The following is a 19,655-nucleotide window of genomic DNA, read 5'->3' on the forward strand; positions in this document are numbered from 1 at the left end:
CTCAATATGTACATCTTTATATCATACAATTTTCTCAATGTCCATAAAACATTTTCATTAGTGTTTTGAGCTTCCTTTTAAAACTACAATGTGCAGTGTATATTGGTTTTCAAGACTCGGTATTCAGGGCTTTCACACCACATTTTGAATTGGGCCGGGGCCATAAAAATTGGGAAAATAAGAGACCTTTTGAGGAATTTTGGGATAATCACTATACATTAAAAAATCCTTTTATATTAGGTTTCGTGTGATTGTTATCAACTAAGTTTCTTTTTTGAGAATACAGGATAATATGACTAGCAAGAAAATCAACTACATGTACATTATATGTTTTTTTTTAATTTTGTGGGAAACGACTTTTGGGAAAATCAACATATTCAGTGGGGAAAAAAGGTACCTTTATGAATTGGGAATAGGGCCTTTGAATTGCCACAACTATAGAGAATCGACAGCCGTTGTCTCTTCAAGAAGCAAATGAATGAATGAAAATAAGTGAACAGATAAAAAAGAAGAGAGATTAAGAATTTCATAAAATTCAAGAATCCGTTGATAGTAGTGAGAAGATATTAATTACTTATGCGCGCTTTGTTGTATGAAATCTGTTATTGACAAACGGCAGGCCGGTGGCGATAGGGCGATAAATTGTGATAACGCCCCGGGAGTCAGATAAACCCTAAGTGAGCACCTCTGGGGGTCTTAAGATAGCCCAGAAATACTGACAATTTGATTACCCAATTAATCCTCGATGCCGTTACCAGAAGGATGTGAAAGGGATACTTTAGATGCCGAAAAGGACAGTTCGGGTGTTTAAAGACTAGTTAATAGGAAATCGTAAATTGTAAATTTCGACCGAACCTATAAACTTTTCCACGTTCTTCCTTGAGAAAAATATCGCTTTTTAGGTGAATGGAGACTAAAACATGTTTATTTACTGTTTAATCGTCCTTGAACTATATCAATAACTGCTCTGGTCTTTCTTAATTCAAAAGATTTGTTAAAACTGCATTTGGAAATAAAAACATACCGAAAATCAACCATTTCAAAAACTTCCATGCATTCACGTAAGAGTAAAAATGCAACACTATTCAATGTATTAAAAAACGAGTTGAATTTATCGTATTTACTTGTTCGAAGTAAACGTTCCTTCTTTATCTAAAAAAAGAAATTAAGAGCTACTCTTTAGCTGACACTTGAAATAGAGGGGTAAATAAGTATATAAGCCGTCTGTCGTGTTCTTCTGACCATCCCTCCCATCTTCGAATTAATGAGTCAAAAGCCTCAGCTGAGTTTATTTTCATATATAATAAAGTTGTCTTTCTATGAGAATGCTTCCCGTTGAGCGCGAGAATTATCGAGAGCATCCTGTGGATAAAATAGAGTCCGCATGCACTCACCAGGGGGCGTAACTGAACCTCGTCAGTTGAGAAACCTTGGATCACCCCTGCTGCTGGACCATTAATCTTTGTCTGGAACTTAGAGAGGAATGATAGTTGGATTTACAGAGTCATAATATTTGGAACAGTTTTCTGAGGATAAAGTAAGTATTTCACTTATATATGTCATCAATTTTCTTTGAATTTAAATTGTCAAAACAAACATTTTTCGATGTAGAAAATGTTGTTATTTTCGAGACAAAGAAATTTGAGAATTCAGAAATTCGTATCAGCGATCTTGCTGCACTAGTATAACTTCATCGATGTTTGCTTTTGACTTTGATTTAAGTTTAAGGTACGATGATCAAAGCAAAAAAAGAGATTTTGCATCTGTCATTCAAAATAAAGAAAAGAATATATCAATTTTAGTATACAAATATTCTATTAATAAGCATGTTGACCTTAAATCGAATCTACTAAGGACTTTATAATAAGTATATTTTCTTGATAAAATGCGACAACAAAGAGTGCCACCCAGTCTTCAGCACCTTCTCTAGAGAATGCTAGTTTGTATATTCTGTATACCGATGCACGTGCATGGGGTCATAACAACAGATAATTCACGATGCCAGACCCAAGATAATTAGTGCGGGAGTAAACTAATCTGGAACGAATTAACCTATCGCATTTACAATCGGGAAAACCTCTCTAATGGCATGACATAATGCGATGTCCGGTGCATCGGGTGTTGTATTCCATGCATCTTTCTTGTACGAACTCTTCTCTGAGGGGAAGTTAAAAAAGGCCACTCTGAACATCGTAACACAAACCCAGATCTGATTCACCTGATTGCTTTCTTATCTTCTTCCTGGCCACTTATCTGGACATGTAGAAAAACATATCGATGACCATGCTGTTTGTTCTTTTTATTTATATCAGCCATTCTGTTACCAGACCGGCCTTAATCTTCCTTTCCATCTCTTGATTTAAGTCGTTGATTGATTGGAGCGCTGTGTTCCAGCAGGACCAATGGAATACGTCAAATTCCTGCTTTTATTTAACCAGAATCCATTCAAATCGTTTGGCCAAAGAAGCAAGTTTGTAAATTGATTTTGCTTTAAAGCAACCAAAAAAAAAAAAAAAAAAAAAAAAAACAACAACAACAACAACAAAACAAACAAACAAACAAAAGATTGCACAAGCAAATACTTTTACACAAAAACCGGAGATATTTTTTCTATAGTAATAGTACTTTCAACAATCAAAGATTCTTGATGTCCAAAAAATGATATCAGAAAATTCTATGTTGAAAGAAAACGTGGAATTAAGATTTTGCGCCAGATTAATTGAAGTTTACATTTCGTGACTACTCTAAACACTACAAAGTACATTCTGTAAATTTGATAATAGCAAAAGTCTGGCGTCTTTTGTTAATACGATTATGTATTTGTCTTCGTCAATAGATAATTGCAAGCCTTCACTACGCATCCGTTATAATTCTATCTGATAAAGCGTCACTCTTGTACGCAGAAATAAAACTCCCTCCCAAGTTGAGGTGATGCGAGCCTTCCGCCATCGCAGGGGCCCAGGATGTGTCAAAAATTTTATAGAGAAAGTGCACCACACCAAAAATTGATTTTTGGCAAGTACTCTTACACGTGCAAGATTCAGCTTTTATCTCGTTTTAAAACTTGCCAAAGTGTAGGAATTCTCATGAAACAAGTGATCCGTGATCTCATTGTACATTTGAAACCATCCTCCAAATATCAATCTTTGTGAGAAAACGCGCTTCAACATTCTAGAATTGAATTTAAAGCATTTGTAAACTTGTAATTCGTAGAAAACACGAGTATGTGTTCAAGTTATCATGCTCCTAATTACTGAAGCGCACTTTAAAATTGTAATAGAAAAGGCAACACACAGATCCGGAGCAGGGATTTTGAAAGCGGGGATGCCAATGCAACCGTGGGAGGGGGTCTAACTTAATTGACCCCCGCTTTAGCGAAAGCGAGGGGACATTAAATCTCATTCGTCTGTCAGTCTGTCACAAAAACTTTAACTTTGGTAATAACTTTTGAATGAGAAGAGATAGGGCTTTCACATTTCAATGTACATTACCTGTGACAAGACCTTTCTAAATATACTTTGATTTTTGACCCCGTGACCTTGACCTATAAGTTTGGCCTACTTTTAATTTTTAAAAATAATTTTAAATTGGTCATAATTTTGGAATGAGAAAGGATTGGGCTTTCATATCAAACATTAATATTACCTGTGAAAATAACTTTCTAAATGTACTATGACTTTTGTTCCCCTTAAACTTTTGACCTTGAAGTTTGACCCACTTATAAAAAAATTAATCTTTGCTTATAACTTTTGATTAAGAAGAGACAGGGCTTTCATATTTGACCTTAGCATTACCTATGACATGATTCTTTCAAATATTCTATAGATTTTTTTACCCCGTGACCATGACCTTGAAGTTTGACCTACTTTTAAAAAAAATTAATATTCCTTTAAATTGGTTATAAAATTTGAATGAGAAAAAGTATATTTTATATATTTTACATGTACATTGCTTGTGATAAGACCTTTCCAAATGTACAATGGTTTTTGACCTTGAAGTTTAAACTACTTTTTTAAAAATTTAATCTTTGCTTCTAACTTTTGATTAAGAAGAGACAGAGCTTTTATATTTGACATGTAAATTACCTGTGGCAAGACCTTTCCAAACGCATACTATGATTTTTGACCCCTTGACCTTAAAGCTTGACCAAGACAGTTACTATAAGCCATAAATAATGGCATCCCATCCACTAAGTCACCGAAAGCGGGGTACCACAATTCTTTGAATTTGCTTGTTTTTTTTCTTCTTCCATATTTTGTGTAAAAAGAGGAAGGCTTTACCAACCATGCCCCTTCCTTGCGTTTTATAGACATAATACAAAATTGCCAAAGATAACTTCATTAAAAAATATAATAAACTGTTGATAAGACTTAATAATGTTTCTTCATGAACCGTGGAAAGAAACATTATTTGATAAATTAGTTACTTTTTCTGCAAATACAGGTAAACACAACAAATTTTTTTTTCTTTACATGAAAACGCAAAATACAACTTCAGTTTCTTTAAACCTTATGATCTATACCCATGTATTCCTCAGCTTCACAATATAAAAAGTTAATATCTAGAAAATAGGGGAAAAAAGGTTACACAGTTTTATACTTGAAGATTGAAATTTGTATCTTAAGTTTTGCATGTACATATGTATTTGTTGTTAAATTTTGGAGCTAAATTGTTCTTCATTCGATGAAGCAAAGTAAAACAATAAAATTCACTTTTCCCACATGAGATGTGGAATAAAAGTTTCAATTTTACATATTTTATTAAGAGTTTGGTTCAATCGTTCTTTATTCAAATGAGCCATGTCAAATAACAAATTTATCGCTTTTTCTACACGAAATGTGAGGGAAGCTATTTTGTTCGCATGTATTTCGCTATCTTGATTGATAAATAGAAATATTTTTTCACCCTACAAAAAAAGCTCGTTCATCAAATTGTCTTATTCTTTTTTCTTTTTTTTAACTTCTAGATATATATCCAGGTGCAATTTCTTGTGGATAATTTATTTCATAGCAAAGTTTTTTGTTTTAAAAATAGTTGGTATCAAAAGCGCTTTCAACGATTCTTTAGAAGTTTGTTTTCATTGACGAATGGATGTCATGATTCTTTCATTTATTGTCAGTATTGCCGTACCAGTTTTTGTTTCGTTTTGTCATAAAAAAAATTCCAAAAATTAATTCTACTCGAAAATTCATTACAACTATCGTTTCCAAATCTTAAGATACAGATAACATTGGATAATCTTGATCATACTTGAACCGTGCGCTGATAACAAATTAATGCATCGGTTTAATAGAATGCTTTACCAGAAGGATTTTTTTTGGTTTTAATGCCATTGCGAAAAATAAAAAACACGTGTAAGAATGAAGTATAACTTGTAATGAATCGAATTAACAAGACAGGTTACTATATAGCTTTGGATGCTTATCGTTTTCATCTAGGCGTTATGTGAATCTAGATAAACGAGCATCGCTGGCACAGAGATCTTCATTCGCTAGGACCGAATCCAACGAGCCCATATTTCAGCCTCACTTCGTGTCGTCATAACCAAAAGTGCAGAAGAAAGAATATACATCTCTTCTCCGAGATTATAAATAAACAAAATATTAATGTGTGTCATTTTTCTTTTTTTTCTCACAGAACTTCTATCGGATTAACCATTAATTTTCACGGAGAAGGTGTTTTTTGGACGTCGAGTTTGTATTTATTCCTCTGAACCATGGAACTGAGATAAGAATTTAGATGTTGTGATAATTATAAGAAGAGGAAACGGGGGTGATAAAAGAGATTTAATGAAACATCTCATTTGAAAAATCGCTGACACTTTTGACGTGAGAAAGGAAAAATAATTAAGTGAAAACAAAAATTAAATATCATTTTGAGAATGGAAAGTCTTTTTAAAGGTAAGAAATTATTTTAATATTAAAATTTTCCATTTTATAATTTTTATCTTAATTGAAGTGAAATATTGTTACAAAGGCAACAATTGGCAACCCAAAGAAAATTATGTAAGGGAAAAATTGCTTTAATAACGAGCAGAAAGAAATAATCATTACTTTGGACAAAAACCAAAACAGTTGGGCACAAAAAGAAAATGAACCAATGACTTCTCAACACAATGTCTGTTGTAAATGGATATATTTCTGATAACAACAAGAAAAGTTATATGTTGTCAACGACTAGCAACTCGTCAAATAAACGATCCCACTCTCTCACCTAATGCAAAACAGATAGATGCAGCAAAAATAAATAACGACCATTAACATGACAATCGTTATATATACCACCCATGTGCCACGGCCTGTACCGCTACTATACATTCTCTCTCTCTCTCTCTCTCTCTCTCTCTCTCTCTCTCTCTCTCTGCCAGATCAGTATTTATCTTTGTTTTAACAAAACTTAAAAAAACTATTGTAACAAAATTTCAGTTGAAAAAAAAGCCAGTTGTATACAAGACAAGTGAATCCCCCTCTCTCTTTCTTTCTCTCTCTCTGCGTGTCAGGGGGATAGTTTATGGTGTTTCATTGTATTTTTCAATTTTCAAACACTTCGCTGCTGTTTAATTTCAAGTTAGAATTATAGCTCCCAGTGAAAATCCGTGTCTCCGCAAGTAATCTACACAAATCCCATAAAACCTGGCACCACCCTCACTATTTGACGTAACTTTTAATGAAAAAAGAAGTTAACTGCGTCCGCTAAAACTATGGTAAATGTTTTCTTTCATTTTTCTTTTCTCACCAGTTCTGATATGTATTGTTTCTTTCTAGTTTAAGGAGTCATTCATTTTCAAGCTAAGATATCAGGAAAATAATTTGTGACATGAATTTAATAGTGATTAAATACTTACTCTACCACGAAGAGATTTCGCCACAGAAACCTTAATTTTATTATTTTAGTTAAGACCCCAAGTTGCTTTCTGTGAGCATTTAACATGCTTGTGATCAATTCAATAGTTACATGTTAAAGTTTTAAAGTTCAAATCGAAGTCTCAACTTTTAGGGACCCTTCCTCGTTAGTTCTTTGCATAGGTATTGATAAGCAATGCGCAGTAGAAATGATTTTGGCTTTTGAAATAAACATTACTATGCTACAACTTGTACAAATACTTTGCTTTTTGACTCAAGATTACCAATATCTTGAAAAGACTAATGACATTGTAACTGATATTTCTCATACAATCCAGACAGCTGTATTGTGCCTTGTAATACTATGATTCATTGTTTCACCAGCAATTTCAAGTACTCTCTCATCTCAAGAGCATGCATGATCTGCCAAGTGTTCTGGCACGAGACTGACATAAAGTGTGAAAACTGTCTTTTGCCACCCTAGCAAAACATACTGATATCATAGTCACATTCCGTGCAAAATGGTGATCCGAAGTGCAATAAAAAATGCAAAACCGGAAGACGAAATATGATAGGTCCGCAGAAATTGACATTGATGATAGGTCCGCACTTCAGGAGAACGACTGAGTTTTATCAGTGGTTCTGGTCCTAATCAAATGCACGAGCCAGAACCCAAGTTGGCAGATTATGGAGGCTTAGGATAACCGCTGAAAATTCGTCGTATCATTAGCAGTGGGTTAACCTTTGATCTTGGGGGCTCGGTAATTGTTTCTACTTGTACCTTAATATGATGGTGTGTCTTCTGTTCTTTTGGGATCCAATCTAAGCACTGGATAGTGCATTTAATGACATTTTCAATCTCTCTATTCATATTGTTACTTAATGCCACACTCTACAACATTTATTTGTGTTGACATTTTGTATTTGACAACAAATATCCATGGCGACAATATCTGAATGTGAAAAAAAGATCTAAAATTCTAGAGGAATCTCTTACACACCTTTCATATTTTTTTTTTCGAAAAGGGTATTAGTATCATTTGCAACGTGTTTGATCATACAATGTTGATTCAAGTTAGGGATCGGTTTAAGAGAAAGAAAATTTTCGTTAAGATATAGACCATCCTTAGAATAATTTTTCTCTCAATGATGCATACCTTCAATTAACTTCCCCGTCTTTTAATGGCGCTCTCACTTTCATTTCAATGTTGAGGTTATGTTGATTATATGTTCGGGGCAGCAGACTTGACGAGTTTTGTTCTTACTTATCTTTTGGAAATCTTTATTGCCAATGAATTTTATCTCTAGTGTTTTACATTACGGGTTCTCGGTTGTGCATGTAACACACAACTTTGCAAAGGTCGCCTATGGTGGCAAATTTTGCAAAATTATCTCCTGGCGCTTGTCTGATATCAAACGCTTTGTTAGCAAGACGGTTCCTTTCACAAAAAAAAAATCAAAACCAGTTGTGCTCTTTAAGATACTTGAAAAATTAATCACGAAATTTGTTCTTGCTGAATGTTGAACAGAGTTTGAAACGACTTTTTACGTTTCATGTTTGCTAATTTGGACAAAAGAGAGCTTTCAAACCGATATCAATTAAGCAATGCTTATTATGCAAAGTATTTTTTCGCTTGAACATGCTTTTTATGAATGGTGATTAGAAATATAAAAAAACATGCTCAAATTCTCTGTATATTATCGCTTTCGAAACGTCTTATTATCTACAGAACCATGTACAAATTTTAGTTCATTAAGTGAAGATACTAAAAGACTCAATATGGACTCGCCTCATGTATAGATAAAGATTCAAGTGTCAAATCTGATTTGGTTCAGTTCCGTTCTATTTTACAAAAAATGCGGCAAACATTCACAACAATTTTTGAATTTCTTTTTGATCAGGTGACCAAAACTGAAAAGAATCTGTAATTTAATCTATATACGGTACTTATGTGAATCACGTCGCTTAAGTCATTTTTGTGATACGGATTTACAGTAAAAGAAAACAAAATTGTTGATTTCAGAAACATTGCGAAGAGATAGCTTAATTGTTTTCCTTGCACGCGCAGGACCATCTTAAGACCATTGCCTTCTAAACAATATTGCACTACGATCTTTAAGGTCTATTTATTCTCATCCAAGCTTAGACAAACAGTTCCTTTCAGCAAGCTTAGGAGCAGAGTACCATTTAATTGTTTAAATCTGTAATAGCCGTTTGCTGTATGTGTTTCTGATAGCTTCAGTTTTGACATGTACAAAATAAAACAAACGAAAACAATCAAGCGTAAGCAAGTCAAGATTTTATCCCCAATTAAACGTCCAATCATTGATGTAAAAGGCCTTGAAAACTAAATTGCTGAAATTTGAAAAACGTTGTTCAGCAAGAATTGTAAAAACTTTCTTGAAATCTGCGCACGTGAAACAAATAAGCCTTAATATGTTATGGAGCTAGGTATGATGCAGCTTTTATGAGCAGAAGTTGATTACAAACTAGTAATTTACATAGACATCTTCATAACCCTCCGAACACAAAACAACAGCCGACCTCCATAGTTGTAATGTACATTCATTTCCCGTTGCGTCACTAGCTGCTATACGACAAGGCTCTTGTGACAGCTTCCTTAGCTCCTGCTTGACGTTTAGTGGGAGGATCGCTATATTTTTACCTTGAACACAGAAAGTAATCAGATTTTGCACGTGTAAAACAGATATCTTATGCCATTCATGCCAAAAAGAAAAAAAAATCGACGGTGCAATTTCGAGGAACCCATCTTTGTGTTAATCCACAGAGGCTATTCGAATACCTTCATTCCAGGGATATATGCCATTCCTGGGTTGTCCAAGGTTGTCATGGCGAATATATCCCTTTCTTTCTTTTTTTCAAGCTTAAGATACATACTGACTAGATGAACAGTACACATGGGGAATTAATTAGTATCAGGAAGCAAGAAACAAATAGGCAACATTTTGTTCAAAGAATAACACGAGGTGCTCGTAACTTTAGTTTGTTGCAAGTGCACGATAAACACATTTTACACACAGAAGACTGACTTGAAAAGGTTATAATAACGATTCATTGTTTGCCAATTTCTTATAAAAACTATCATTATTTAGGTAGTTGTTTTTGAATCAAAACCTGCTCATATTCACATCTGCTTTATTCAACAGGTTTTTCATTCGCCATGTTTTGGTTGGTGTATTCGATTTGGATTCTGAAAAGTTGTTACGCTAATAAAACAGGTAAGTAAAAATCAAAAACAGATTGTCATAAAACTTTGTTTGCTACAGGTTTAAATTTCGTTTTTTTTAAAATGTCAGACGAGGCCTGCTTCGTTTTCTATTTTTTTCCTACAAAGAATGCAGGCGATTATTTAAAGGCACGTGCATATCACAAAAAACTTCCTTACTATGCTACAAATTCTTTTCTCAAACTTACGGTAATACCGGACAAAGATTTAAGCAGTGTGATCTGTTTAATTGTATTTACACATTCTTCTGAATTGTATATAATTTATAAGAGGACGATGTAGATAAGAAGATATAGTCTATCACTTCAAAGCATGCACGGCCGAATTTCTATAATGTATGTCCAAACTGGGTGATGGTGGGGGATCGTAGCACTCAGAGATCGCCACGTGCTTGGCGTTCTTTTGGTCTTCAAAGTGATTTTATCTGCAAGTTCGGAATTGGATCCATGTCTTCACATGGCGGAGTAATCGCCCCTGATTGATCCAGACACTCTGACATTTAGACATGGCAAAAGATGTTTAGGGCAAAAGGAGGCTTGTCCCTTTTCTCTCATCAAAAATCTTTAAATCTGGGAAGCTAAAACTCTTCCTTCTCAGTCTCTATTACTTTAAGCATCAAACATCTGTTGTTCCAAGACGTTACTCATCGGAAAGCGTACAAAAAAAATGACAGTGACTGATAAAGACAATTTATTGAATCTCACACTGGTTGAATGATTGAGCGTATGATAATACATAAATAAAAGAGCGTCTTTCGTCTTATATTTTTTTTTCTACCATATACCTTTTATAAAACCATTCAAGTCTAAAAACAGTACTAATTATTCATACCTTTAATGAATTCAAAATAATTTTAAAGGAAAAAAATATATAACATTCGTTCCTGTTTTTCTTCAAAGTGCATATTGCGTGTGAAAAGGAAAATTTTGCCTCTAGGCGTGAAAAAAAAAATTGGTAAGTTTAGCTGGAGCTACGCATTTTATTTACCTACAAAATGTGAAAAACAATATGATAAATAGCGCAATTGATTTAAAGTGCCAGTAATTTTTATCAACGCTTTTAAAGATTTAAGAAAATAAGGGTCAGTAGTTTGTCCCATCTGGAAATTCGGAAGCAAGATAGTAAATTGCGAAGGCGATCATCACACGCGCGTCTTTTATCGTACAAATGTCGGGTTAAATCAATTCGTAAATACTGGAAGATACGTGGTATCCGAGGGAAAATAAATATATCCTTTATCTTCATCGTGTAAGAAATGAGTCGGTGTACGATTCTGTTCATTCATCTAAAAAGCTTTTGTCTTGTAATGTGTTTGCTTTTGTTATTGTGATGAGGTCATTGAATCTGGATTATAGAATCAATGCAAAAATAATCTGAATTATTATTTTACTAGAAACTTCAGTCTAAGCACTTTGTCTAAGATCAATGAAACTTATGAAAGTGGAATATTAGCCAATAATATGAATTTGATGAAAAAATCGTTTTGACTAAGCAATGTAGTCTTTTTAGTATCATATGGTTTAAAGATTGCAAGTTTCATTCAACTTTCAACAAGTTCCCTAAACATATAATTTTTCATGTCCTATTAAAATAAAAAGTATAAGTTTTTAAAACTTGTTTTTTTTTCTTTTGATTTTTCTGTGCTACTTGCCTGCCTGTATATTTTCTGCTGGTCATCTTCAAACAAAATATGGTTTAAATTAAAATAAAAACTTTCACTTCTTAAACAAAATTTAAACCATGCCTATTTGTTTTATATGATTACAGATGCGCCAAATTCCCTGACTTATAATCACCAGCACCTCTTGGGCAACAAAATAGATCATGCTTGTACCAATTTTACTTTTGGTTCTATGGAATTCTACAGTCCAAATTTCCCAGAAAAGTATCCCAACAGTTTAGAGTGTGTCAGAGCTATAGAAGGTGAGGAAATGTATTTCGTAATCATTGTACAGGTATATACTTCTATGTACCCTTTTACTAGAATGTGCAAAGCTTAAAGCTTATAAAAAATTTTCCACGATAATGAATTTATCATGCAAAAATAACCCTCATCTTCTTCATACTGTTCAAAATGATATGACAGTCTATCAACAAGAATATATCATAAAAATGGATTAAACATGTTAAAAAGGTTCTTTTGAACAAGCTCTTTTGGGAGGCTTTTTCACGTAAAAGCCTTATGCTTTTTGTTTGTTTCTGCACTGATTTCTACTCTTTGACATGGTCTGATCGTTCCTAATTTGTCAGTAATTATTGACTTTGTCGTATTCACGAAAAAGTGTTTTTGAACAAACGCACTCTGGTGAAAATCGGCAGTCATGAATTCGAACGCATTGTTCAGTCGTGTGGCTTACAAATAATTCATCGTTATAGAAGAAATAACAAACCGTTATGTGCTATTTAATATGCTAGTTATTTTCCAAAGTAGATTCCCCATAAGTTTAGATCATTTTCCTAAGACGTACTAATGGCATCGCTTGATTTCTAGTGTTTCATCTTGCGTCCGTCATCTTGTTCCAATTTTGTACCTCTCTTGTAAGGAGAGTTCACCTGTTCGAAAACGATTATTTGGACAAGTGCTGGTAGATGCTTCTACACACTTATCTGTCAGTCTCTGACGATTAACACTAATTTGTTGAGTTATGGCAAGAAGAGGAAAGTTGTTAGATCAAATGATGTATGTAAGCTTAAAAAATACTGCGGAATAATAGCTATTACGGTTCACGCTATGTGAAGAGTCACTCAATATGTTATCTTAAAAAGCATTGATATTTTATTAACAAAGTTAAAAAAAAGGCGTGAACTCTCTTTGAAGTAGAAATTATGGCAGTTCACACCGAACACTTTCCATTATCATTTATATTCTTACATTTATTCCATCTTTTATACTTAAAATGTGAGAAAAGTTCACCACACAAACGCGCAAATAATTACTTTTCAAATCGAGAATTGGTAAGTTTTAAACAAATGAGCATCTTCTGTGATTAAACTTGAAGACATTGATAATTTTGAAGGAGGAAAAACCCAGTGGAAAGATAAAAGACAAGGAGATTTCTGAAATTCACTTCGTTGTACTTTCGAAAGTGCTGATTCAACAATGGCAAAGGTTTTTCGTTCTTTCTGATCGGGACCAAAAAAAAACTTTTATATCAATCATTAGAAGAACATTCAAGATCAGTAAAGAATGTGTTTTGTACATCATCACGGAGTCACAAAGAGATAGCTGTTAATCCCATCAAAAGAATTAACGATTATAGTTCTCCCTGGTCGGCTGTTTCTGCAGGAAGCCCCAGGTATCGCCTTGCTCTGCCATCTTGCCATCAATAAACACCAGGCAATGTTGATTTAATTGCAGAGTAAAATGTCATTATCGATGCGATTCACTTCTTAAGTAAACTTTGATCCACAAAGGTGTCAATTGCTCTTCTAAGCATTTCTTCGTCTGTGATGTTTCTGTAGAAAACTTTTATCCAGATGTGCATTTTTAAAAGGTACGCATAGAGTTCGAAAAAAAAATGCATTTACCTTTTGGTTTGATTTTCAGATTTTTACTAAAATTATACGGTGTTTAAAATGCTTTTTCTTTTTGACGGCAAAGTAAATGGTACAGACACGAGACGCAATAATACGTCTTTGTCGTCTGCTAGTGACATCATTCACAAAGAAAGCATCAAGTCTGAAAGTTTTTAGTAAACAGATAAAAGAAACTGCATCTAAACAAAAAATGTTTTGTGCATTTTAGAAATCATAATCTAATTTCGTTGCGAATTAACATTAATAATTCAACTCTTGAAGTCTTAAAGTTTGACTTCTATATTTTTCAAACCTTTGTACTTGAACAAAAATTAAAAGGCTTATAAAGTTATTAGATGTTGCTTAATTCATTCCCCATTTTTTCTGATATTTTGGGGGCTTAATTGGCTCAATCGGGGCTGCCTGTGTCAAATTAAAATAGCGAGGAGTAATACGAAAATGTGTCTCGCCTCGCGGTGTTCTATAAAAATGCCTCCAGTTCGATCTCTTCCCTGTGGGAGAAATGTATAAAATGTATCTGTTCATTCGGGGTTCTATTAGAAAAAATAATTACTTTCCAGCAATACTGCACGCAAGTGCCCGCCTTCTACAATCCATTCTAACGGGGGAAAAATTCAACTGCAAAAGTTTAAAACATTTGCATTTGTAGAAAATTGAAAACATTTCCTGAATATAATCATTCATTATTATCATGAAAAACATTTGTAAACATATTTCGGTAATTGTTTACAGCAGATCGCTCGTTTTGCGTGCTTTATTTCAGGAAACCCTTGAAAAGCAAATTTTCATGTGAAGGATAATATTGCACGATGACAAATCGATATTTGGCAAACTTGACCCTTTAACTTTCTGAAGATACTTTTCCAAAACAATTTAAGAACAAAGAACAGTGCATTCATCGTAAATTAAAGGGTCAAATATGCTTGATCTATTGGAGTTGAGGAGTTTGGATCTAGCAGCTTGTTACTAGTATGCAGATCAAGTGTCTTGATTGTGTTTGTTAACTCTTTACATAGGAAGTTATTTCTTATTAATTAGAACCGAATATATGTAATTGATCTATGTGGACTACTCTCCCAGACCTGTCCTTTTTATAACTCATTACTAGTCCAGAGGTAGCCCCGTCTACTCCTAAAATATCTCTTGGGTGTGTTCATCCATTCTATAGTGAGTCCCAATAAGTTTGAGGAAACTCATTAGAAAAATAGTTCCGTTCCGTCTATGCGGCCGTACGTGTACATGCTTTCTGTATGTGAAGTAAGTTTGCAAAGGGATTAACTCAACAGTTTTCCTCAAATTGCATCAACTTGTATAATATTTCAAACATAACAGAACCATATGTAATTTCAAACGACTGAATCATTTTCTTATCTCTTGAATAAATACGTCTTTCTAATTACACTTTCTGACACTGGCTTCTACTTTGCGAGTCAGACAGAAGTCCACCTGTCGCTAAATAGCTTTTTAAGCTTCCTACGAATTAAATTGCAAGATTAGGTAACCATTCATCATGCCTTCTGAAAGCTGCAACTAACGATGCTATGCACGTGTTGGAACCACAGTTTACCTAAAATATCAGAAACAGAGAGTCCGTAGTCTATTTTTTTCTGAAAGGAAGTTTTATTAGTCTTTTTTTGGAGTTGAAAAATTCTTGTCTTTTTTCTATATATAGTATGAAAAATTATGCAAAGTTCTGACCTTCTGAAAAGAAAAAAATAAACATAATAGCATTTGATATCACTTTTCCCATTACAAATAATAAATTCATCTAGATCTTGAACATATTTAACAAATAAGTCTGTGTTACTTGAAAATTCATTACTGGATCGAGTAAGCTTAACTCTTCTTCTTCAAACTATTGAATCAAAGAAGTTGTCAAGAACGAACGATTGTTTATAGACAAGCTGCAACAATTCTTAAGTTTTGAATTATTTGCAATGTACATGCATTTCTCTTCTCAAGTCTTGATATATTTAATTTCCTATTTGTGTAATGCTTTGTAGCACAACCAGGATTTGAAATTCAGCTCGACTTCCGAGAAAAATTTGACATGGAATCCGGTCAAAATAAGGAATGCTCATATGATTTCTTGGAGGTTCGAGACGGACCATTCGGGTACTCCAAGTTGTTCGGAAGGTTTTGCGGGAACCGATTTCCGCCACTACTTATTTCCAGCGGGAGGTACTTGTGGCTAAGATTCAAGAGCGACAAGGCTGCAAATTATGGTGGATTTAAAGGAATATATAGTTTCATCAAGAAAGAGGGTAGGATTTTGAGTCTCAAAACGTTGAATTTTTCATAAGTATTTTATATCTTGGAATCGACTTATCCTATTTTTGCTTTGTATTTTATTGCAGACTACAAACCTGATTTGGAGGCCTTGAGTGTATGTCGAATGCCTATTAGCAGTATGCACGGATTTTTGTCGTCTGCGGATATGACGCCATTGTTGAATGGCAACGTAGATTGTACATGGGAAATACAGGCGCCACCGCGGAGCAAGGTATACTTCTGCACGCTGTGCATATAGCGCATTGGACTTTCCATCATTTTTATTCTACCTCAAATATGGCCGTCAATATTTTCGATATACTGTAGAATATCCCGAAAATAGATACATGATTTTGTTGCTTTTGGAAAGTATTTACTGTATGTCATTAAATATGTCATGCATATCAATTTGTTCATTTCAGATTTTCCTGTCAAATTTCAAAGTGGCTTGGCGCGTACAACTATCTTCTCCTTGTGACTCGACAAGAATCGAAATTTACGAGACATCCACCACTCGAAGCGCTCTTAAAGGATCATATTGTATGGGCTCTATTCCAGATATTATAATCGACAGCAGTGTGGCATTCATAAGAGTATTTTCCCCTGCTTTGTCAATCAAACCGGAAATGACGTTTTACTACACTATTCTAAGGGAGGCAAATAGGCCAACATTTATAACGGGTCCAATTGGTAGGCAATTTAGGCATAAAAAATCAGCTTGTAATCAGAAAAATAAACATTTATATTCATAGAGCCATCATCATTGAAATAGACTTCATTTCAAATACCTTTGATACTGTTGACAAGACACACTAGGATAATATCTTAAGCATTAATTTTCCAGATTCCTCAAACAAGAATGAGTTGGTGTGTTCTTCATCTGAATTCATGTGTGACAAAAGTTGTCTTAGCAGATCTCTGTTGTGCAATGGCATAAAAAATTGTCCATCAGCACAAGACGAGAATAAATGTGCTGGAAAAGAAGATGGTATGTAAAAAACATAAATTAAAAAAAAGAAATACTTTCCTCACTTTACCTTGTTGATAAATAGAAAAGACATAGAAAACTTTCAATTCATCTGTGTCTGCTTTAAAAATTTACTTCAAAGTTTATCGCAGCAATTGACATATGTCTCACGGCTTCCTTGTTAGAACCAAAAATATGCCGAATTTTAGTGCAAAAAGTTCACTGTTGTAGTTTATCAGTTGAAAAGGTACGACTGAAATGCGGTCGGTCTGAGGATGCACAATGACAAGAAAATTTAAAATTCTTTTCTTTGATAATTTAAAAATACGAGAAAACGTTAATTGTACACACCGAGCAAATAAGTTCAATTTAAAATTTTTCCTTAAGTTAGTATTTAAGGTATAAATTATTCAAAATTTATTCATATTACCAAATCTCCACGTAAAATAATGGTACCCGAGTGGGCACAACTGCAGGCAGCATCAGATCTTTTTTTTCATTGTCTTGCATGTAAGAATAATTCAGGTTGATAAATATTTACCTACTTACACGCGCGATCTATTCCGGCCATCTTTCTGTTGATTAGATCTGACACATCATAAACTGAGCGATAGTATACAAAAGCCAGACCGCTGGCAGATGGCGGTAAACGGAAACTAGGCATAATGTTCTTGGGTCCCACAGACCAATTGCAATTTTATACAATTTTCTTTTAATTTTGTCTTAGGTGATATGTATATCATATGGTTTTAGTCTTTGTTTGAATTGTTAAATTGTTTATAAAACAATCAACGCCGTGTTGGTGTGTGTTGGGGAATAACATTACAAAACTAAAAGCAGCTTTGTTATATTTTAAGATTGGAATTCAAAGGAATGGGTTCAGTTTCGATCCACATAATGGGTGATAGCTATTGAATAAATAGATTTTTCTCTGATAATGATGATGATCTCTTTGATGTTTTAAGAAATGATTAAACAAGCACCCGAAAAAAATAATCTGATTTATCCTTTGTTATTTTATATTGCAGAATCTGAGGTGCCTCTGTACATCATAGGAGCCGGTATCCTAGGTGGGGTTATAATCACAGCTATTATCATTGCAATATGTGTTTCGTGGCGTTGCAAGAAAAACCGGAAGCGGAAGGAAAGAGAACTTGCGAAGCATCACGAAAAACTCAAAGAAAGCACAATAGAAATGTCTAGCAACAGTACAACCACCACACTTGGAAGCAAAAAGAGTGTTCCTCCCGTTGGTTATTTTTCCCTCCCGCGTCCCCATGGCGGCAAAAATTATAAAGACCACAGGAACAGTTTGACAAATTCACAGCCCTCCGAGGGTGAATATCCGGATCAGTCTTCAGATCCGGGAACTTATAAAAAGTTCACTGTACTCGATCCGTACATGGAGGACGAAACAAGTCCCCCACCTTCCCCATACACCCAAAGTACGTGCCTAACGACCATAATAGAGAGACATGATATGCCCCCACAAACTGAGCTAGACGGTAGTTACGGGTGGACGGGGTACGGATGGAAACAAACTCCTCCTACACTCACCGAAAATCTGGCCAAACTGGCACGCTATAACATGCCCCAACACGAACATCAACATCAACAAAAAATGTATAAATACAACCCAGAAAATAAAATGTATATGGACCCAAAGTACGAAATGTACCAAGAGCAAAAAATGCAAATGCACAAAGATAATAAAATGAAATACAGTACACCAGTTGACAAACAATCGTCATTACATGACGACCAGACTCACTTTAAAATGAAAATTCAGGATCCTGATATAACACGTGACCTGGAAGTGACGTAATCGGGATATTCTAGTTCATTGGGAGCATCTATTCATATGCAAAACACAACATTAAGATTGATTCATTGTGAATATGTAGAGAAAGTGAATGTGCCTTCATTCATATGTAAATATTATCATCGTGTAAATATATTTTCTACTTGTTCATGTCATTGGCTTGGTGTTTTTGTGGTATGTAAGTAGTTTTGTACTGATATTTGGAATAAAAATACCCAAAAGAGATTATTGTTCCTCAGTCAAATTCATTTGACCTGCAAGATTCACAATAGCCATGATAACAAAAGTTAATATTCTCCCTCATATTAAACACTGTTATAGCCGACTGTATCATTGCTGTTTATATTATCGTTATATTTATTTTTATATATATTTATATATGCATGAATATTATAATATACTGTTCAGCGCCAGATGCATTATAATCCCTCGTAAATACACTTGTACAACCGTAGGTAATAGCAAGACTTCAAAATCGAACAAGAAAAGATATATATTAGTAAATGTACATGACCAATTGATAAGAATGGAATGCAACGAATATATATACTCTTTATTTTGAATTTTGAATTTACCGGGTGGGAGTAAATACAAAATTTAGAACATGACAAATGTTCTAAATTTTGTATTTACTCCCACCCGGTAAAATCAAAATTTAGAACATGACACATGCCAGAAAAAATAAACCGTGCTGCGGCACTTTTACTTTAAAATTCCATTTGTTTACAATCAGGTACGTTCAGCACCGAATGAAAATCTCTAACCGAAGTGAAAATTTTTATCTGTATCTCCTATATATCTCAAAGAAGCCTAAGTCCTGATATGATATTTTTATCATCTTTATTTCACTTGTCAAATACATGACAAGTCTTCTTTCATAATGATCAATCATGTGCCCTGTAGCATTTTCTTCGCACAACTTTGGATGTCCAAAATGTCTGCGCCCATGAACATGTGAATATGGTTAT

General features: G+C 34.1%; 1 protein-coding gene across 3 annotated transcripts; it reads left to right on the forward strand.

The window, feature by feature from the left end:
* The first annotated feature begins 1,216 nt into the window (after positions 1-1,216).
* LOC133175403 (neuropilin and tolloid-like protein 1) lies at positions 1,217-18,912 on the forward strand. Of its 3 annotated transcripts, XM_061310508.1 has the most exons (9): positions 1,217-1,537; positions 5,638-5,900; positions 10,011-10,082; positions 11,858-12,013; positions 15,631-15,891; positions 15,985-16,130; positions 16,321-16,588; positions 16,743-16,886; positions 17,894-18,912. In XM_061310508.1, the coding sequence occupies exons 2-9, from the start codon at positions 5,882-5,884 to the stop codon at positions 18,688-18,690; spliced, it is 1,863 nt and encodes a 620-aa protein (XP_061166492.1). In that variant the 5' UTR covers positions 1,217-1,537; positions 5,638-5,881; the 3' UTR covers positions 18,691-18,912. The 3 variants fall into 3 exon arrangements, with proteins under 3 accessions (XP_061166492.1, XP_061166490.1, XP_061166493.1); XM_061310506.1 differs by lacking the exon at positions 1,217-1,537 and having other exon boundaries at positions 5,495-5,900; XM_061310509.1 differs by lacking the exons at positions 1,217-1,537; positions 5,638-5,900 and adding an exon at positions 7,543-7,603.
* Positions 18,913-19,655: the final 743 nt, after the last annotated feature.

This window comes from Saccostrea echinata, unplaced genomic scaffold (assembly GCF_033153115.1).
Source record: "Saccostrea echinata isolate AGI-Se365-2 ecotype Australia unplaced genomic scaffold, CSIRO_AGI_Sech_v1 ptg000062l, whole genome shotgun sequence".
Lineage (NCBI taxonomy): Eukaryota > Metazoa > Mollusca > Bivalvia > Ostreida > Ostreidae > Saccostrea > Saccostrea echinata.

Coding starts and splice junctions, on each gene's coding strand:
- LOC133175403 (XM_061310508.1), top strand. Junction 16,131..16,320: donor AGGCGCCACCGCGGAGCAAG/GTATACTTCTGC, acceptor TGTTCATTTCAG/ATTTTCCTGTCAAATTTCAA. Junction 16,887..17,893: donor ATGTGCTGGAAAAGAAGATG/GTATGTAAAAAA, acceptor TTTATATTGCAG/AATCTGAGGTGCCTCTGTAC.